Source organism: Nanorana parkeri, unplaced genomic scaffold (genome assembly GCF_000935625.1).
Source record: "Nanorana parkeri isolate BGI_ZX_2015 unplaced genomic scaffold, ASM93562v1 scaffold209, whole genome shotgun sequence".
Lineage (NCBI taxonomy): Eukaryota > Metazoa > Chordata > Amphibia > Anura > Dicroglossidae > Nanorana > Nanorana parkeri.
In genome coordinates, this window is record NW_017306477.1 from 1,025,417 (window position 1) to 1,044,565 (window position 19,149).

General features: G+C 42.5%; 1 protein-coding gene across 2 annotated transcripts in view; it reads left to right on the forward strand.

The window, feature by feature from the left end:
- SEC14L1 (SEC14 like lipid binding 1) overlaps positions 1–19,149 on the forward strand; it is a 60,850-nt gene that overhangs the window by 22,142 nt on the left and 19,559 nt on the right. For both annotated transcript variants that reach the window (XR_001941200.1, XM_018555695.1), the window contains exons 3-15: positions 1,612–1,743; positions 4,361–4,489; positions 5,397–5,628; positions 6,492–6,601; positions 7,316–7,505; positions 7,842–7,930; positions 8,454–8,524; positions 11,819–11,990; positions 12,133–12,267; positions 13,622–13,756; positions 14,921–15,172; positions 16,934–17,112; positions 18,728–18,829. Coding sequence is in view for 1 of the 2 variants with exons in the window: in XM_018555695.1 (XP_018411197.1) it covers positions 1,612–1,743; positions 4,361–4,489; positions 5,397–5,628; positions 6,492–6,601; positions 7,316–7,505; positions 7,842–7,930; positions 8,454–8,524; positions 11,819–11,990; positions 12,133–12,267; positions 13,622–13,756; positions 14,921–15,172; positions 16,934–17,112; positions 18,728–18,829 (1,928 nt within the window). In the remaining variant the exon portion in view is untranslated. The remainder of the gene's footprint in view (positions 1–1,611; positions 1,744–4,360; positions 4,490–5,396; positions 5,629–6,491; positions 6,602–7,315; positions 7,506–7,841; positions 7,931–8,453; positions 8,525–11,818; positions 11,991–12,132; positions 12,268–13,621; positions 13,757–14,920; positions 15,173–16,933; positions 17,113–18,727; positions 18,830–19,149) is intronic.

Here is a 19,149-nt window from a genome sequence, read left to right on the forward strand (position 1 = left end):
ACCTGTGAAAGTTTCTCTCCTACCCGCTGGGACACAGAGCAGCGGGGAGGAGAGAAATGAAGGATACACCGCTATTTCTGCAAAAAAATGGCACTTTAGGCATTTTGCCAAAAGTGCCATTTTTGGCCAATATGTTTCAGTGGCCGATATATCGGTGCATCTCTACTAATTCTACCTTTTCATACCACGTTACACCCAAATATAGTGTGTAACACGGAACATGGTGCCATTTCCGAAGCCCCACACACTTATTGAATTGGGTTGTTTTGCCTGAAGACTTCTGTATTGTTTTTTTAATTCAGTACAGCTGCGTCTGGCTTGGCCCACACAGCCATGTAGTTTATTTGCAGATCCATTCAAAATCAGAGGGTCTTGTAGTGTAGTACAATTGCGGTGACAGCGCTGCAATTGTAGTTCATTGATCAGGGCTGCCCCTTTAATAAGTGCTGCCTGAGGTGGTTGCCTCAGGTGGCATCTCATTGGGTCATGGTGGGGGGAGCGGCAGGTTTGCTGCCACCCCCTTTCCTGCCAGAGTGTCCCAGTTTGGGAAGAGCTCCTATCAACCTTTGACGCTCGGGCTGGTGTCCCACCCAGTGAGCTGGACAGATGCTTAGGGACACCCCTGCCATTGACAACTTCCTCCAGCTCCATAAGGGATAGTCCGTAGCTTGGTATGGACCTGGGGCCATACAAATCGTCTGCAGTGCTTTGTAGGCTCCAGTCAAAAACAATTAATGCACATTTTTTTCTTTTTGCAGTATGGGTGCATTTTTTAAGTTTTTTGCAAAAAGTGGACTGTGCAGTTAAGTCCCATTCCTATATAAAAACATAAAAGATGTCTAGCCTGAACCGCCTGCTTCTACCACGCCCCAGCATTTCTATGGGATTGGGGACAAGACTATGACTTGGATATTGTAGAGAATTTTTTCTCTTTTTAAATAAAAACACAATAGGTAGTACAGTTACCACGGTAATAATACCATTGAGATTAAAATTACCCTAATTTCAGATATAAAATGTTCTAAAGCAGCCAGCTGACTAAAAAGGCGTCCCTGCTGAATCATCCACAGTAAAGAATATGTAATCTCTCAGCAGCACTTTAAATAATGTGCAGAAGTAAAGGTTACCTTCAACGTGTTTTGCGGTGCTACTGAAACATTTCCATATACGAATACTGGCATATGGAAATGATTAGGTGACACAGCAAGGCTTGTCGAAGGTAACCTTTTACGGTTGCACATTAAGTATAGTGCTTTTTTTGAGCTACTCTCTTGATGTCTTCCTTTTGATTTGGATGATTACCATGAACAAATGTCATCTCGGCATTGGATCACAGGCCCTGGCATTCCATTTTAGTTCTTTATAATATGACTTTTAAGCGATTGGATCCATCTAAAGAGACCTACACAGTTCCTAGAGACCTACATCAGCCATATGTAAAACAGTCTATAGGTAAATTTGGATGTTTTTCTATCTTGTGCATCATATTTTCCAACCAGATCTTTATCACAGAATAGAAATGCTGGTTGTAGCTTAGTTACCCAGAAGATAGAAATCTATATATTATATGTGTATATTAATGTTATGTGTATTTTTTTTTCTGTTTTCTAGATTGCAGGAGTAGACTATGTCTATTTCATCCAGAAAAATTCTTTGAACAGACGGGAACGGACTCTGCAAATTGAAGCTCACAATGAAACCTTTGGCAGTCGTATTGTGGTCCATGAGTATTGCTGTTACACTGTAAGTTTTTACTTTTCACCCTATACAGTTGATTGGTCAGTATGCACTAAGGCAGATTTTCTCCACCTCTTTCAGTCATGGCACCCTTTAAGTATGCAAAATCTCTAGGCACCTAAGTCTAAATGACTTTGCAATTCCTAGATAGGAGTCTAGTATGGGCTTTAAGGGGGGACCCCCACACAAATGAAAAAAAAAAATATGTGGAGGTCCCACCCTTTTACATCACAAGCATTACTTTACTTTAAGAGCCCCCCTTCACATAATAGTCCTTAGTACCCACCCCTAACTTCACAACAGAGTCCGTTCTACACCACAGTGCGGCTCCGGCAGAGGGCAGGAGGCATAGCAGGTCTGGATGGACGCAAGCTTCCGTCCTCTTCTGAATGCCGGGGGAGGGCCTGAATGCAGCCATCCAGGGTTAGCATCCTACACTATAGAAATGCATAACATTGTGCAAAAATTTCGAGGCACCCCTGACAAAGCTGTAAGGCCACCCAGGGTGCCACTGCACCATGCTTGATTAGGGCTGCACTAAGGCAGCATCCAAATATAAACCTGTCTAAGGAGGATACAACTGTGCGGTTTGCTTTTGTTAGGAGTTTCCTATCTGATAGGAAAATGTGTTGCTCATACCAGCCAATCAAATTCCTTTTATTTTTTTTCTTTCAGGTGCAGTTTTGCAAAATGTGAAGAAAATTCCAGTTGTCAACACAGACTTTTTGTTTGATCACATACATTTGTTAATCGGGCTCCAATAGAGAGATTTTCCCTCACTTCCTGTCTTGCTGGCAACAGTTTACCAACAGACAGGGAGGGGAACTCTACAACAGCAACACAGACAGACATAACGTGCTTTTCTTTAGTAGAGTAAAGGAAGTCTAGGACCTCTGTCAGAATAATAATTGTGTATGTGTTGCAGCTTTTTCCTCACTTTCTGTCTTGTGAAACCTTTGTCAGCAGAACAGGAAGTGAAGAGAATCTCTCTAATGAAGCCCCAGATAGCAGTAAAAACCCAACAGGAGTTCTAATCCTTTCCCACTTTATCCAAAACTAGTTTTTGAACAGTAAAACAATGGTAACATTAAGACTGTTTTCACATTCGCATTGTGGTAACACACCGTACATTGGTATCCAGTTAATTTTGAATGGCACCCAACATAGCGTGCCCCAATGCTCGAAAACATGTGCGTTTTGTCACAGTGTTGTGGTTTTAATGCATTCCTGAGGCAGTGATGAGTTTCGGAGCACACTTTTCTATCATCTTTTCTTTTCATTACCAAATTGCTTTTTTTGCAGGATTTCTTTATTTAAGCACATGTGGTCCATGTCATTAATTGTAACTTTACTACGTGCACTTTAAATAAAAAAAAAAGGGGGGGGGGGCTGTATAATATAAGGCTAGATCTGTGCTGCTGCAGTTGTTGGGGGCTTGCTGTTGGATACAGGTACCTTCTGTTTTTAAGAAGACTTGGGTGTGCTTTCATTGGTTAACTGGAGTGATTTTTGGTTCCTTTTTGCTGACCTCACCATATCCTGTCTTTACTATATTTGCTATATAACCAGCATCTGCTGTTTCTCAGCTCCCCTTCCAAAAAGACTTGTCACCTGGCTGTTATGCTGACCCTCTTGCTTCAGCTCTTAGAATCACTGGCCTAAAATATGTTTTCATACAAGGACTTCTACAGCAGACAGCGTCCTAGCAACCAAGTACACTGTGCTCAAGGCCACGTCCTTGCAGCCAGTGTCTGGGCACTCTGGCCTGTCTCTGTATCCAACTTAGAGTTTGTCTTAATTACCTCCAGTTTCTTCAGCTACGAACTGGTGGTAATTCTTTTTGAATTTGTCGCAGCCACAGCAACACATTGTGAAAGTGGCGCAAATAAGAACTACCGGAATCTGTCACAATGTGTTGGAACTCATAACGAAACTGTAACAAGGCTTTTGTGAATTGGACACAGGGACCACACCACCAAAAAAGTGTTGCAAACGCTATACTAAATCGCTCCCTTTATCTGTCCTGGTGTCCTTTCACAGGATCTTCACTCTGCTGCCATGCAAAGCCGTCCAAGGGATCTTCACATGTGATACACCTTGGAAAGTGTTGGATGCCTGTTCTCCCACCTCTGCACTATACGGTTCCGCTTGCCAACCCTTCTCACTACAGGAGACTGTAGGGGCGGGTGGGAAGAACCATTGGATACAGCAGGGGACACAGTCATCTGACACACTGGTGTGCTAGATGCAATGATGCTTTTGATGGCTTTGCACAGCAACAGAGTGGAAATTCTATGATTAGGCACCCCGACAGATAGCTATAAAGTGTTTGTTTTTTTACAGTACCTATTTTTTTATTTGTCAAAAAGATAGCAAAGAAAAGATGGGGCTTAGAGGGCACCAGGCGGCAAGTACCAATTAATCACAAAATTGCTTGAGTAAAAAATATTATTTTATTTAGATACAAAAAGTATACCTATTGTTTTATTATTATGTTAGTTTTTTCAGCAACAGGTACATTCTAACAATTAGAATGTACTGTAATTTGCAGCTGGCTTGGTTTTAGTTGAAAAGATGAGGCATAAAAGATTGGCCGTAACAATGAAATTGCCTTTCATTCCAGGTACACCCCGACAATGAAGAATGGACTTGCTTTGAGCAGTCGGCAAGCTTAGACATCAAATCGTTCTTTGGATTTGAGAGCACAGTGGAAAAGATTGCCATGAAGCAGTATACCAGCAATATAAAGAAGGTCTGAGTCTCCTCTTTTCACAGTGAAAATGCTCTGCAAATGGTTTGTATTTGTGAAGTTACTAGGGAAGCACCGATATATCGGCCGCCGAAACATATCGGCCGAAAATGGTTCCTTTGGCTAAATGCCAAAAGTGCAGTTTTTCTGCCGATACAGCGGTGCATCCATTCTTTCTTTCCTCCCCGCTGGGCGGTGCTCTGTGACCCAGCGGGGAGGAGAGAAAGTGTCACAAGCGGCCGAACGCTGCGGGAGGTTAGCGCTGTGAGCGGCCGGCGTCTCTCTTCCCCGCACTGCTCAGCCTCCTATCACAGTCCGGCAGAGCGGTGTGTGGGCGGAGACAACTGGCGCTGTCACAGGAGGCTGAGCTCTCCGCACCGCTCGCTCGCACAGCCTCCTGTGACAGCGTGTCAGGAAGGAGAGTGAGTACAAAAAGTGATCGCTGAGTGTTTGTACATAATTGAGGACCGAGTATGGTTACTATATCCTCAATTATGAATGTATGGGAAGTGATCTACATCACCTCCTGTTCATTCATAATTGTGGTTATAGTAAACACACTCTGTCCTCATGTTATGAATGAACGGGAACACTCAGTATAGAGGATTCCTGTTCATATATAACTGGGGCTGCAGAAAAAGAGATTGAGGACTCTGTTCTCAATCTCTTTTTCTATTTTAAAAGGGAAAGGTCGGGGGTCTTTTTAGACCCCTAATATTTCCCCAAAGCCCCTAAAAGTAAAGTAAAAATGAATATATATATAAAAAAATTAAGTTTCTAAAAAATATTTAAAAAAAAAATAAACATTTTTGGTTTCGGCCTAGCATTTTTAACATTTTTATTTTGGTTTCGGTTTTGAAATTTCCCTTTCGGTGCACCTCCTAGAAGTAACCTTTTTTTTTTTCTTCAGGGTAAGGAAATAATTGACTATTACTTGAACCAAATGGAGGAGGAAGACATATCGTACATGCCTCGATGGACTCCTGCCACCAAGCAGCAAGAGTGTATCACCTCTACCTCAAGCCGTCCCACATCCCCTGCTCTGAACATACCAACTGAAACTTCTACTGATGGGCCGATCAGCAGGGATAGCCATCCCACTTCATCCAGTCCTCCTGAGCCTCTAAGCAGCACTCCCGATGGTACGCCTCTGATAAACTACCAGTCTAGTGCCAAGGCAGTTTTTGTTTTTTTTCTCTCCAGCAACAAGTAAATTCCAATAAAGTTGTATTGTCATGACTTTAGGCAATATTTGCTGATCCTAGAGTTCAGGTTTAAACCCAAAAGCCATGTATATTCTTACTTTAATCTTACTTAGATCTATGCAGTGTGAAACTTTACCTCTGTGCAGGAGCTTCCTGCAATAAAGACCGGTCACTGCTGCTCTCTCCTTGTGTAAAATGACTAGTCTTGTCTCCGCCCCCTCCTGTAGCTTTCTGCAGGCAGCCTGTAGTGGGTTGGGCTTTTGGATCCCTCTCACAGCTGTGTTCTCAGCACGGGTTATTTTTAGAGCACGGTGATGATCTCATCACTACTTTTGAAAGGTAATATTTCGGGTTGTAAAGACATGCAAAGTGGTTTTATATCTTTTTTTTGGCCTTTGAGTAATATATTTGAGTGAAAGATTTTGTGTCCGGGGTTCAGCTTTAAAGGGAATCTTTAGTGTTTTGTTTTTTTTTATTCCTATTATTTTACATTTTCTCTTAATACTAAAACATGGGGGGGGGGAAATTATTTGTAACCAAGTTAATACCATTTTCTTCCTTTTCTAGCAAAAGAGGCAATGTCTTAACTAGCTGATTACCACACTTTGCTAGAAAGCAGGATAATAGTGCTGGGCTTTCTTAAAAGAAAGTCCAGCATGCTTTGCAAACGGTGACATGAATGAATCTATTCATGAACAACGTTAGGGATTTAATTGAACAGTTTTTAGTGAGGCAGACTAAACTAGCTGTGCTGATCAGTCTCCCAGCATTTTTGGGTTACGTTTCTTTTTGTTTTGCAGACAAACTTGAAGCAGATTACATTAAACGTTACCTGGGAGACCTCACACCTTTGCAGGAGAGCTGCCTTATCCGCCTGAGACAGTGGCTGCAGGAAACCCACAAAGGCAAAGTAAGTTCTGCTTAGTCTTAAGATGTTGCAAGGCTTTAGGTTCATGGGTGGTGTTTGTTGATAAGGGATCAATTGTCTGATTCACCCAGGATGCATTCACTGTTGTTCTGCAGATTCACCCATTTTATTTTTGCCATGATGTAGTGGCAGATCTGTGGTTTTCTATAGACTTGCACTACATTTTCCATATTTATTAAAGACCTAAAAAAATTGTCACATTCACCGATTTTATCCTTTTCACCTTGTGAAATCCACAAACATCTGTATAGATGTATATTCATTCAGGAAGTCCCAGGTCTTTTGAAGACCATGCTAAGTAATAGAGTGCTGAGTGCTTCCCTCAAGTAGCTGTTGTCAGATGAGCACGGCAGGGCGGTTGAGAAGGTCTGGCCCTGTGGTGACAAAGGGGAAGCTATCATGGACTCTGTGCCTCACCACAACTGCCTGTAGTCTTCCTGAAGGAACAAGTCCAAGATTGACAACGCTACCTCTACAATAGGAGCTTCTGGTTAGCGTTGTCATCCTATAACAAAGCCTACACCCCCTGACTGAGCAGTTAAAAAGGGACTGGGTTTTTTGGGGGGCTTTACATGCACCGTGAAGGGCATCTTGCCCACCATTGCTGGGGAGCACTTTTGGTTTTTTTGGTTTAGTATTTGGCGCGGCTGTTGCCTGTGAACTATTAACATATGATAATGTGTAATCTGTTTACAGATCCCCAAAGATGAACACATCCTGAGATTCTTGCGTGCCCGGGACTTTAACATCGACAAATCCAGGGAAATCCTCTGTCAGTCGCTCACCTGGCGTAAGCAGCACCAAGTTGACTACCTGCTGAGCACCTGGAGCCCCCCACAGGTCCTGCATGATCATTATGCTGGAGGCTGGCACCATCACGACAAAGGTGTGCACACTTTCCCTAATTCTAGATTGTACTTGGTGTTGACTCTAGTAGGCAGTCTGTTTGCATTTTTATAGTTGTATTGTGCAGTGGCCAAAGCCAATTTTCTGTTTTGTCTGTAAACATTAAATGAGGTGCAGTAAAGCTGGCCATATGCGGTTAGTGAGAACGAGAGAAATCTTTAGATTCCTCCCTCCATGCTGCATAGTGTAATCTATATATCAAGCTATACATCAATATGATCGCTACAGTCTGATATTATACTTGTCTCCAATACAATCTATTTTCTACTCAAGGCTGGGATTTGTCTTAAACTGAAAAATTTGTATCACCTTGTAGATGGCCGACCGCTGTATCTGCTCAGGCTTGGACAGATGGACACCAAGGGGCTGGTCAGAGCTCTGGGTGAAGAGTCTCTCCTTAGGCATGTAAGTTGTCTCCATTTTTGTTAAATCCAGTTAGATGGACATTGTACTAACAACTTCCATTTTTATACTCTTCCCCTCCACTTCCCTGTCACAGCAGTTCCGCAGGAAGTCTACATATGGCTGTGTAGTTCAGTAGGCACCATAGTTGGGGGTCTGTGTCAGTGGGTTTTGTATTCCTCAGTTTTGCATTAGCATACAAGTGTATGGGAATACAAAACCCGTTGAAGCAGGTCAGTGAATTTTGAATGATCTCAGAAGCATCTTAAACTGATGCCATGGACACAAGCTCAAAGCGCGTCTACACGGGACCATAGAAATTCGAACTGGTCAGGCTCTCCATCTACCGATACTGTACCAGCCTGGGTATGGTGATTAAAGGGTTAGAACCTCTATCGGGTTAGAAGTAATGGGAAATCTATTTAAATAAAATATATTTTGGGCAGATTTCTAACTAAAGCCTTTATACAAATCACTTGACCTAACGTATCATTTTGTTTTTTGTTTTTTACGCATCCTTTGCCAGGTGCTCTCCATTAATGAGGAAGGACTAAGGCGCTGTGAAGAGAATACCAAAATATTTGGACGACCCATCAGGTAAGGGTTGTTTCTCCATTTACATACTGAAGATAATATTTAAGAGGCATGTGTAATCTTACTGGAATCTTGGTGTGCTTTGTGTACTTCTTCCAGATCTGTGCAGTAATCCAGTGTGAAATGTTTCCTGTGTGCAGGAGCTTCCTGTAATAAAGACCGATCATTACTGCTCTCTCTCTCCTCGTGCAGGGCGACTGGTCTTGTATCCATCCACCGAGCCGTTTACTGCAGGCAGCCTGTAGTTGGTGGAGCTGGGTCCCTCCCACAGCTGTTCCTCTATGTACAATGCCACTGCTACTTTTGCAAGATGCCCGGGCTTGCAAAGGCATTTAGAAAACACACAAATAGAATTGATATCCTGTCTGGCTACTGAGGAATATATTTAAGTATGGGCCAACACATACAATCTACACCTAATGAATCAAACTTGAAACGCAATCTGTGTATCATTAGAAGTTCCACTCATTACCTCACCCTTTTGCCAGAGAAAGGTTTTTCATTTTTGTTTTCTATTACACATCGATGCTGAATTGTGTATTTTTGGCATGAAGAATGCTTATTACCCCCAAAACATGATATCTTTTCTAAAAGCAGAAACCCTGAAGAATAAAAGCTGTTAGTTGTAAATGTTTGTTTTACAATATTTGCACAATTGTTTATCAAATCTGTATTTTCAATAGAAAAAATACATTCAACTTAATTTTAGCAGGCACACACACACAATCCCCAATTTCTATTTTTAAGTAAAAAAGAGATTGTGTCGTAGTAATGGATGCCAAATTCGTCAAGCGTAAAACCTGCGCATGCAATTGCGAAATGGCAACAAAGTGGTACTCAAAATTTTGACATAGGTGACACTTCTCTGTGGCTCATCAAATTAACGATCACCTCTTGTTCTGGTGACAACTGTAAAATGTTGGCCTTCCTATGTGTTTTATTTTTTATTTTTTTAATGTCTTTTTGACTTTAGATTGCATAAAAATGAAAATAACAAGTTGTTATAAATAATGCATTAAAATAACATTTTGTAAGATGATATTGACAAAAGAAAGCATCGTGTGCCCAGCAAAAAATCTTTTCTGAATAAAGCATTTCTATTAGGGATGTCTGGAAATTCTGTAATAGGTAGATCTAAGTCACCTTGGTGGTAATGAACATCTGATACCACAAGGTGGCTCATAATGAAAGGAGCTGGTTGTAAGGGTTGTATGGGCTGTTCATGGTTGTGGAACTATTATAAAATTAATATTACATTTTATAATTGATAATGTTGGAAGGGAAATATTGCACAATGTAGATGTGTATTACAATTTGCAGATGATCGCTTTACTCTTTATTGCGGTGTACTTTTTGGTTGTGAAATTTGTAGAATCAAAATGATATTGTAACAGTGTTACATGTACTGCAGATCAGTCTGTTGACGGGCTAATTTCATAGTCATAAGGACTAATTTTTCAGAAGGCTTTTATTCATTAAATGTTATAGAAGAACTCTGGGTAGAAATTGTATTCATCCTCGGCGTAGGGCTACCCTGGCATTGCAAGGGATAAGTGCTGGTTTTTACCTAGGGTCAAAAACAATAAGGTCATACTCACCCAATCCTCCGAATCGGCTGCATGTGACAGTGCTCCCTCCTGCCTGTCTACTCCTCCACTGCAGCAATGGTATGTCCCTCAGCGTCCTCACGTTCCATACACTTTGTATAGAACCTGATGACGGAGGAGGAGAGATTCTCCAGGGATTGGTCTAGGAGCAAGCCAGCTCCGAAGATCGGGTGAGTATGATTTTGTTTTTACTTTTTGATCCTAAGTAAAAACGAGCACTTAATCCTTGCAGTGTGAGGGTAGCCCCACTGCAAGGGTTAATACTAGGGATGCACCGATACCGCTTTTTTGGTATCGAATACAAGTGCTGATACTTTGCTTTCGGTACTCGTCGATTCCAAGTACCGACACCGGTGCTTCCACTGGCATGGAGCCGGCTTCCTGGGCAATCTGATTGCCCGACAAGCTGGCTCCATGCTGTCTGGCCAGTGTGATTGTGCTCGGCCGGGAAGCATGCAACTGGCTCCATGTCCCCCTATGGAACTGCTGGTCAGAGGAAATCTTCCTGAGCATTTGGGCGGGTACAAGTACTTACCCAAATACTTGGTATCGGCACCGATACTAGTATCGGTTCATCTCTAATTAATACATTTTTTACCCGGAGTTCTTTAAAATTAATTTTCCGCACACATAAAGTGAGTAATGAATAGAAGCTGATATAGTCCATGTCATGGGTGCACATCTTATTGGAATGTGTCCAGCTCCTCTTGGACTACATGTCCGATGATCCTTTGCACTGTTAAAGGCATGCATGCAAGTAGGATATGTAGGATATGTTTTGCATCAGCATGTCCGCCTGCAGTCTGTATTAGGGTGACAACTCTGCTTCTGCTCAGGCATTTCATAAGTGTTGGCCTAGGAGGGGAAGTTGTACAATCTCTTACTGGCAGGATAACCAGGTACAATTAAAGAAAATGCAAGCCTACAGAAAAAATCCAATCCGTAAAGCTGTATGTATGATGTGATCTTCATAAGGCTGGCTCCATTGCATGTATTTTAGCTATGAAAGTTGGGTTTTGGGGGCTGGATGTCCAGTTGGAAGAGTTTGACCAGACCTGTGTATGACTTAGTGTAATAAAAATTAAATCTAGGCAGCATGTATAAAGAATAGCTTGCACTGTGCAATTAAGGGACAGATGTGCATTAAGGGCATTAACATACAATGTACCATCCAAACCTTGAGATATTTAACTGTTAGGACAGACCATGTGCATGTAGTTTAACTGATAATGAGATCTTACCAGGACAGTACAGACAGGGTTAAGTATGGCAAACATAACTCTCCAGCCCCCACCTTAAAGTGGACCTTCAATGCCCAGGTCCACTTTAGCTTCCTGCAATTCCTCCTTGCGCAATATAAAACGCTGGGGGGGTCCGTTTTTTTCTTTTTATATAATTTTTTCCGGCTCCATCCACTTCAGCCCTTGCCTATGTGAGAATGATGTGTCCTGATCCTACAGCCTCCTGCTATATCCCAGTCACTTATTCCAGGAGGCTGCAGGAACGGCTGGCGGTCAGACCTGACCACACGTCATTGGGGGCCAGCTGCAGAAACCGGAAGAGAGAGTGATAGTCACACAGATGCATTTGTAAGCACTATATCAAATGTGTTTAGTACTCATAGCAAATAAATAATTATATTTCCAAAGTCATATGTGTTAACTTTAGTTTATATTGCTGTCATCTGCAGCTGCTGGACCTGCCTTGTGGATTTGGAAGGACTCAATATGAGGCATTTGTGGAGGCCAGGGGTCAAGGCTTTACTGCGCATCATTGAAGTGGTGGAAGCAAACTACCCAGAGACTTTGGGGCGGCTGTTGATCTTGCGAGCTCCCAGAGTATTTCCAGTTCTGTGGACATTGGTATGTTTGTTCCCCAGAGCTTCACCATCTACACAGCAGGGAAATATGAATAATACCTAAATTGTAGCTTCATTACTCTACCATTCCTGAAGCTTGCATAATGCAGAGTACCGAGCCTTGTTTCTGCTCTGTCATGTTTCAGGTCAGTCCTTTTATAGATGAGAATACAAGGAAGAAGTTCCTTATCTATGCTGGTAATGACTACCAAGGTCCTGGAGGACTGGTGGATTACATTGACAAAGAAGTGATTCCAGATTTCCTCGGGGGAGAGTGCCTGGTGAGTAACCTAATAATGATTATGGGCAAGGCCTACTGCCAGAATGATTGGCTTTTATTACACCACAATTGACAGCGTAGGGAGGAATCATCCCATAATCCCCGCTAGGCAGATGTGTTGAGATGCATGGAACTCCAGCAAGATTCCCAAAAAAATACGGGGGCTTCTGTTGCTTACCTCCTCCTGACCATGCTGATTGTCTGGCTGTTTTTTGGACACACTGTCTTCAGTTCTTTCTGATGCTTCTTGTACAAGTATGCAGGTCAGGAAAGTCCGAGACACCTGTTCCCAGTAAATAACAAAACTGGCCATACACTGAATCAGCCAGAATTCGATCAATGGGTTGTCTTGCCAGAACCACCTGGCTCGACTCCTTCGACATTTGTCGAAGGAGCTGGGTGAAAAATTGTCGACCAAACAATGACTGGAGACAGTCCGCTGCAGTCATTGTTCTGGTATTTTGACAACATTGAGCCGGCAGATAAGATTCCTCCATCCACTTTTCTAGGTGAGAGGCTCCTCCGCGTCCCCCTAACGCGGGCACTTTCAGTTCTCACGCCAAGCAGCCATTCATTTTAAGCTTGGGGTGGGGTGGGATGGGGCTATTGCCGCAAGAGAGCTCGATCCGTGCCTGCATTGCTTACAGCTCCCTCACTCTGTCCTGTAGAGATGCCTGAACTGGAGTGACTTCACACCTCTACAGGGAGTGCAAGGGAGCTGTACAAACAATGCACATATGGATGGAGCTCCGTCACAGCACAGCAGCCCACACTAGACCCCAGGCTGAGGATCCACTCCAGTTGCATAAGATAGGGAGACTGGGTGGATCTTAAAAAATGAAAAAAATATTTAAAAAACATTTTTGGAGTGTGTGAGAGTGTTTGTTTGTGTGTGTGTGTGTGTGTGAGAGATTGTGACTGTCAGTGTTCACACTAGTACAGTGTGTTCATCGCAGAGTCCTGTGTGATTAACACACTGTGTGGGAGGTGTGTTGCATTGCCATTCATTTGAATGGCACCCCAAACGCACCTCCCACCCACAATTCGATCGCCCGCACTGGAACACGCGGTACTGCAATGCTGTGTGTTCCATTGCAGTGCGACTTGGGTCACGACTTAAGACCAAGGACAAATGTGGGTCCTGAGGTTACACAGGTTGAGAACCCCTGCTCTATAGTATAATAATCAATGAATCATGGACAGAATGAAGGTGTATATGTAGGAGTGAGTATGGATTTTCTTTTTTTTTTTATATAGTTCATGCTGTCTGTAGAAATAACTGTCTCTTAGAAAACTGTCAATGAATGGCACATTGCATCATCCTTACAAGTAGTGCTTTGTGTACTGTGTTTCAGTGTGAGGTTCCAGAGGGTGGGCTGGTTCCCAAAGCTCTGTACCGGACTCCGGAGGAGCTGGAAAGTGAGGATATCAGACTGTGGACCGAGACCATCTACCAGTCAGCCAGCGTGTTTAAAGGTGCCCCACATGAGGTACGATCAATAAAAGCTTTATATTCCGGCCTTTCCACCAAAATACTGTGCCCCTTCATGACCAGGAATCCTAATCTAGGCCTAGTAGGTTCCAGTATTTCACAGCTTAATATTCCCGGGCCAGAATATTTTTTTAAACGGTGAGCCAGCGCAGCGTGTAGCTGAAAAGCATTATAAAAATCCTATTATGCAATAAATGTCTTGATGATTTCTTATGTTGTGTTATAATATTGTTTTAACACACAGCTGTTTGCACTATGTGTTGTGGCACCATCCATAATGTTACTACATTAGAGGGCAACGTGCTATACCACATGCTGTTGTGCTCTGCAATACAAAAAAAGAAAGGTTTATGTCACTCCTTTTTTTTTCTTTCTTCTTGGTGCGTTGGCATTCTAAATTAATTGAGTTAACGCATCACAACGGATGAAGGGGGCCTAAAAGGTGACAGCGGTGGAACACAACATACAGATATGGGATGTTTTCTTAACCACCTATCTTCATGTTCTCCACTGTTAAACATTTGGGATACATTGTGCCAGATCACCTTTAAATCACAAAACCAAACCAGCTGAACATACTTCCGGGATCTGGGTTAACGGCTCATTTTATAGGAGCGGTGTATAGGACATTTACTTACCTTGATCCCCAATCCCACTGTCTCCAAGACTGGTAGAGACCCCTAATGTCTCCATAAAGAGGATGTGTCACATAAATTGGCTATCACATATTGGGTTTCTTAGCCCCCCTATGTGATAGCAATCAAATGAAGTGTAAATAAAATCACATATAAAAAAAATGTGACAAACCCCTGCCCCCACATACACACGCAAACAAGCTTGACATGTTTGGTGTCTATTTACTCGACGTGACCCCGTCTTTTATATTTTGCCCAAAAATTTGGGTAATGTTTAATAACAACGTAGGGAAAACCGTGTTTTAAAAACATTTTGGGTATTTTTGTTGTTGTTTAGTAATCACCCCAGTGGGGATTAAATACCACCAAAAGAAAGCTCTGTGTGTCCCCAAAAAAAAGGTATAACATTTTTATGGAAAAATCAATTCTGAAATTAATTATAATTGCTTCATTATAGGACAACATTCTGTAGAAAAGGTTTATTTTTCTTGATATTTATTCTATATATTTTCATTTTACCTTTGCAGCTATCGATCCAGATCGTGGATGCCTCTTCTGTGATCACTTGGGACTTTGATGTCTGTAAAGGGGACATTGTTTTTAATATTTACCACTCAAAGAGGGCGCCACAAGTGCCCAAACGGGATACCCTTGGAGCTCACGGCATCACCTCTCCCGTGTGCAACAATGTGCAGTTAATTGACAAGGCTTGGCAGTTGGGCCGCGATTACAGTATGGTGGAGTCTCCGCTGACCTGCAAGGAAGGAGAGAGCGTGCAGGTAACCGACTTTGTTTACTTCTAGCGTGACAATGGGCTAGATATGGTTCGGAATGTTGCTGTTTTAAATGGGCGCTTTTTTAGTTTTGTACTGCCACGTTTATACAATAAACTGAAAGAGCGCATACTTTCTAAATGGAAGAAGACCTGTGTGCGTGTAAAATGCTTCCATACATCTGAAGTTCCTCCGGGTTGCTGTAGGAGGTTTTGTCCTGGCACAGGCAGTGGATAAGGTTTGCACTCCAGGAACTGTACAGTGGTATCGGATATCAACTAAAGAATAATTAAAGCCAAGAACAAGGAAAAAAAATGTATATAATGCAGCGTACCAGTCCGTGTATGTGATGGCGGCATTCGTTTTCTTATTTTCACGCTGAGAACATTTTTAGCAAGAATAGAGAAATAGCTGCTAACCCTGCCAGAAATGCAGTGTCCTTGTCACTTCCTGTTAGGTGAACTGGGAGCAAAAATAATGTTATCTTTGTTATGTAAACTATTAACCCCACCCCCATATAATGGAGATGAACAAAGGCAGACATATTTAAAGTCCAAAGTAGAAATACCCAGCACTCCAGTGACACGAAACTCGGGCATTAAAGGCACTGAAGTACCTTAACTATTAACAATACTGAACCTTAAATGTGTATCACTCGGCTGTAGATCCTCAAATCATCTCTGAATTGGTGCTGACACTGTCCTTCCTTCTTACTGGCTACTTTTGTTCCCCATGGTCCCTGTGTGTGTTGTAAAGTGGCCACCCCTCCAAGCTCACTCCTGTGATGGACTAGAAGCTCAATACAAATTAGTAAAATAAACATGGGATTGTAGTCCATCACGGGAGTGAGCTTGGAGCGGAGACTGCTTTACACACAGAGAACATGGGGAACAAAAGTAGCCCCCCTCCCAGAAGGAAGGACAGTGTCAGCACCAATTCAGAGATGATTTGAGGATCTACAGCCGAGTGATACACAAATAAGATACATTTTTGTTAACAGGGTACTTGAATGCATTTTAAGGTTTAGTGTCACTTTAAATACTATATTAAAAGCAGAGGTGTTAATAGCATATATAGCATCTATTTGCAGCACATCTATGTGGAAGGCACACTGCCCAGTCATGGCCACTCTGTATAGTGTGCTCCTCATTCTAACAAAGCTTCCAACCTGGGACATGCACACATGCACAGCAATAAATAGATTAATGGCAGGTATGCCTGGAGGTAACCAATTTCTCCTTAAAGATGCATATACACACTAGAAGCCCGACAAAGCACACAAGCAGCTGCAGACCAAGTATGTATCAGCAATCAATAAGTAGCTCTTTAGGGTAAGGTGCATGTTTCCAGCACACTTACCGGCCAGTCAATAAAGAATTCAACACTGTGTTACAGGAAAGGTTAGCGTAAAAATGTTGGCAGTGCTGACGACAGTAATAGCCAAAGTAGCTAACATTCAACATCAACTATCGCCCAAAATGCACTCTACTGCACTGATTTTGGGCAATGTGTGTGTGTGTGTGTGTCTCCAGCCTGGGTGACAACCAAGGCTCCCTCCATAGATGCAGTGGAGGAGTTTGCATATCCACCCAAGAACAGGAAGTGGGTTATTCACATGATTACTATATGAAAAGAAAACAAATGCAGTTGCAGCATCTAACGGCTTGTAAGCTGCAATATCTTATATTTCTAGTTTGGGTTCTAGCTTTGGCTGTCGTTCACTTTTTGGATGTTTTGCAGTCACAGTTTTGATATATTTTTTTATAGGGTTCTCATGTGACCCGCTGGCCGGGTTTCTACATCCTGCAGTGGAAATTTCATAGCATGCCAGCTTGTGCCACCAGCAGCCTCCCACGTGTGGACGATGTCCTTGCATCCCTACAAGTCTCCTCCCACAAATGCAAAGTGATGTTCTACACCGAGATCATTGGCTCTGAGGATTTTAGGTACAGTTCAGTTATTTACTTTTAGAGTAGATATAAAAACTAACTGCCCTTTATTTACTATTGCCCTGTGTATCATCAGCCGTTGGCATTTTTTAAAGTATAGATAAACCCAATGTCTAAAATGTCATATCAGCCTTTTAATCATGTTTATCATTTCATAATTTTTAAGTCATGAAGATGTTGTTCAGACACTTCCTGTTGTAAGGTGACAACACTCCGTCCCTGTCTCCCATTTGTACTCCTGCTTTGTTAATCTGTCACATGCTCCCAATGGAGACTAACAAGCTGCCATATAAATTCAGACCATGCAGACATTGTTCACGTTTGTCACAGTTAGAAAACTGTTCCTGATATATGCCATGTAGCCATCACTGGAGCATATGTAGGCAGGAAATGGCTGCAGGAGATCCGTAACACTGAAATGCAACAAAAGATGGAAACGGGTGAAAACTATTAAGAAAATCAGTGTTTTATGATGTACTTTGCAATGACAGCTCAGGGACCGGAAGTGATGCAATCTGCGTCGCTCCCAGTCCCGTAGAACGGTGCCGCTCTCTTCCCCAGCTCCCGCTGGCACCCGACATGCCAGTCCCTGGCCCGCAGGAAGAGCGGCAGAGCCCGGAAAACACGGCGGAGGTGTCGAGCGGGAGGGGGGGCGGCCATTTTGCATCAGGGGTAACTTTACTGGCCCAAAGAAGTGATCTGGCGGCAGCTGAGCCACCAGAATCGCTTCTATTGTAAAGCCAGCTTTACAAAGGTAAACCGTTTAGCCTTGCTGCCACCGATGTACGTCAGTGGTCACAAAAGGGTTAATAAACTACCTATTCACCCCCAAGTAAAGTCACATCACAAGAAACTATTACAACTTTTTAGCAACGCTAGGGACCCTACGATGTGCGGGTCATAAATGAATAAATGGAATGTTCTTGCTGTGCACATAGTCACCTTCTATATTGTATATTGAGGCATAAATAATTTAAAAAACTACCTATTCACATTTTTTTCATCCTTTCTTGCATCTCAGTGCCTCTGATCTCCTGCATGGCTGCATGGGCTTTCTCAGGGCAAGTTTCCTAATGATTACAACAGTGGACTGTACCTGTGTAATGTGTGTTGAAATGTCCACTTGTAGTCTCCATTCAGAGAATGTGACAGGGTGACAACACAGGAGCGAGAGGCACAGAGTGCTGTCACCCTATTGCAGAAAGTGCCTGAGCATGGACCTTCATAGCAAGATCACTGGGTATTATTTCATTAGAAACTGCAGTGTCCTCAATCTCTTTTTCTTTTTGTTTTTAAAGGGAAATATCAAGAGTCTGTTTAGACCCCTGATATTTCCCCAAAGACCCTAACCGTAAAAAAAATAAAAAAAAATTAACAAATCCTTAAACAAAAAGGTTTGAAAAAGTGATTTTTGGTTTCAGTTTAGGCCTAACAAATTTTGAAATTTCAGTCTAAAAATGTCATTTCTCCAATCATCTTCCAGGCCAGCAACCTAAGTAGGCTTGCTGTCCTGGAAGATTCATAGAAATCCCGTTATCGGTAAGTAATAACGAAACATTTCAGTGCATCCCTAAAATTTCGCTTTTCTTTTCTCTTTCCATCTCTTCTTTAGGGGTTCCATGACCAGCTTGGAATCGAGCCACAGCGGTTTCTCTCAACTCAGTGCCGCCACCACCTCCTCGAGCCACTCTCACTCCAGTTCCATGGTGTCCAGGTAGCTGGTTCTTGAACTATTATCTGCATCAGTACAGCTGACAAAGCAGATCCTTCACCTTCCCTCAACTGACAGATCTAATCCCATCTGTGTATGAAGTTCTAAACCATTAACCATTTATTATTCTGTCCATTGATGACCTTGAAGGAGTCACCCTTTAACTCTCTCTCTGAGACCTTGTCCATTTGGTGGATAGCACGTTCAAAATAAAATAAAATGATAGCTGTGCTCTCATAAGTCACCTTCTTGATGACAGACGGTCTCATTGAGTGATCATATATTTAGTATAGCAGCTTCTATCGGAGGTCAAGCTGCAGTGA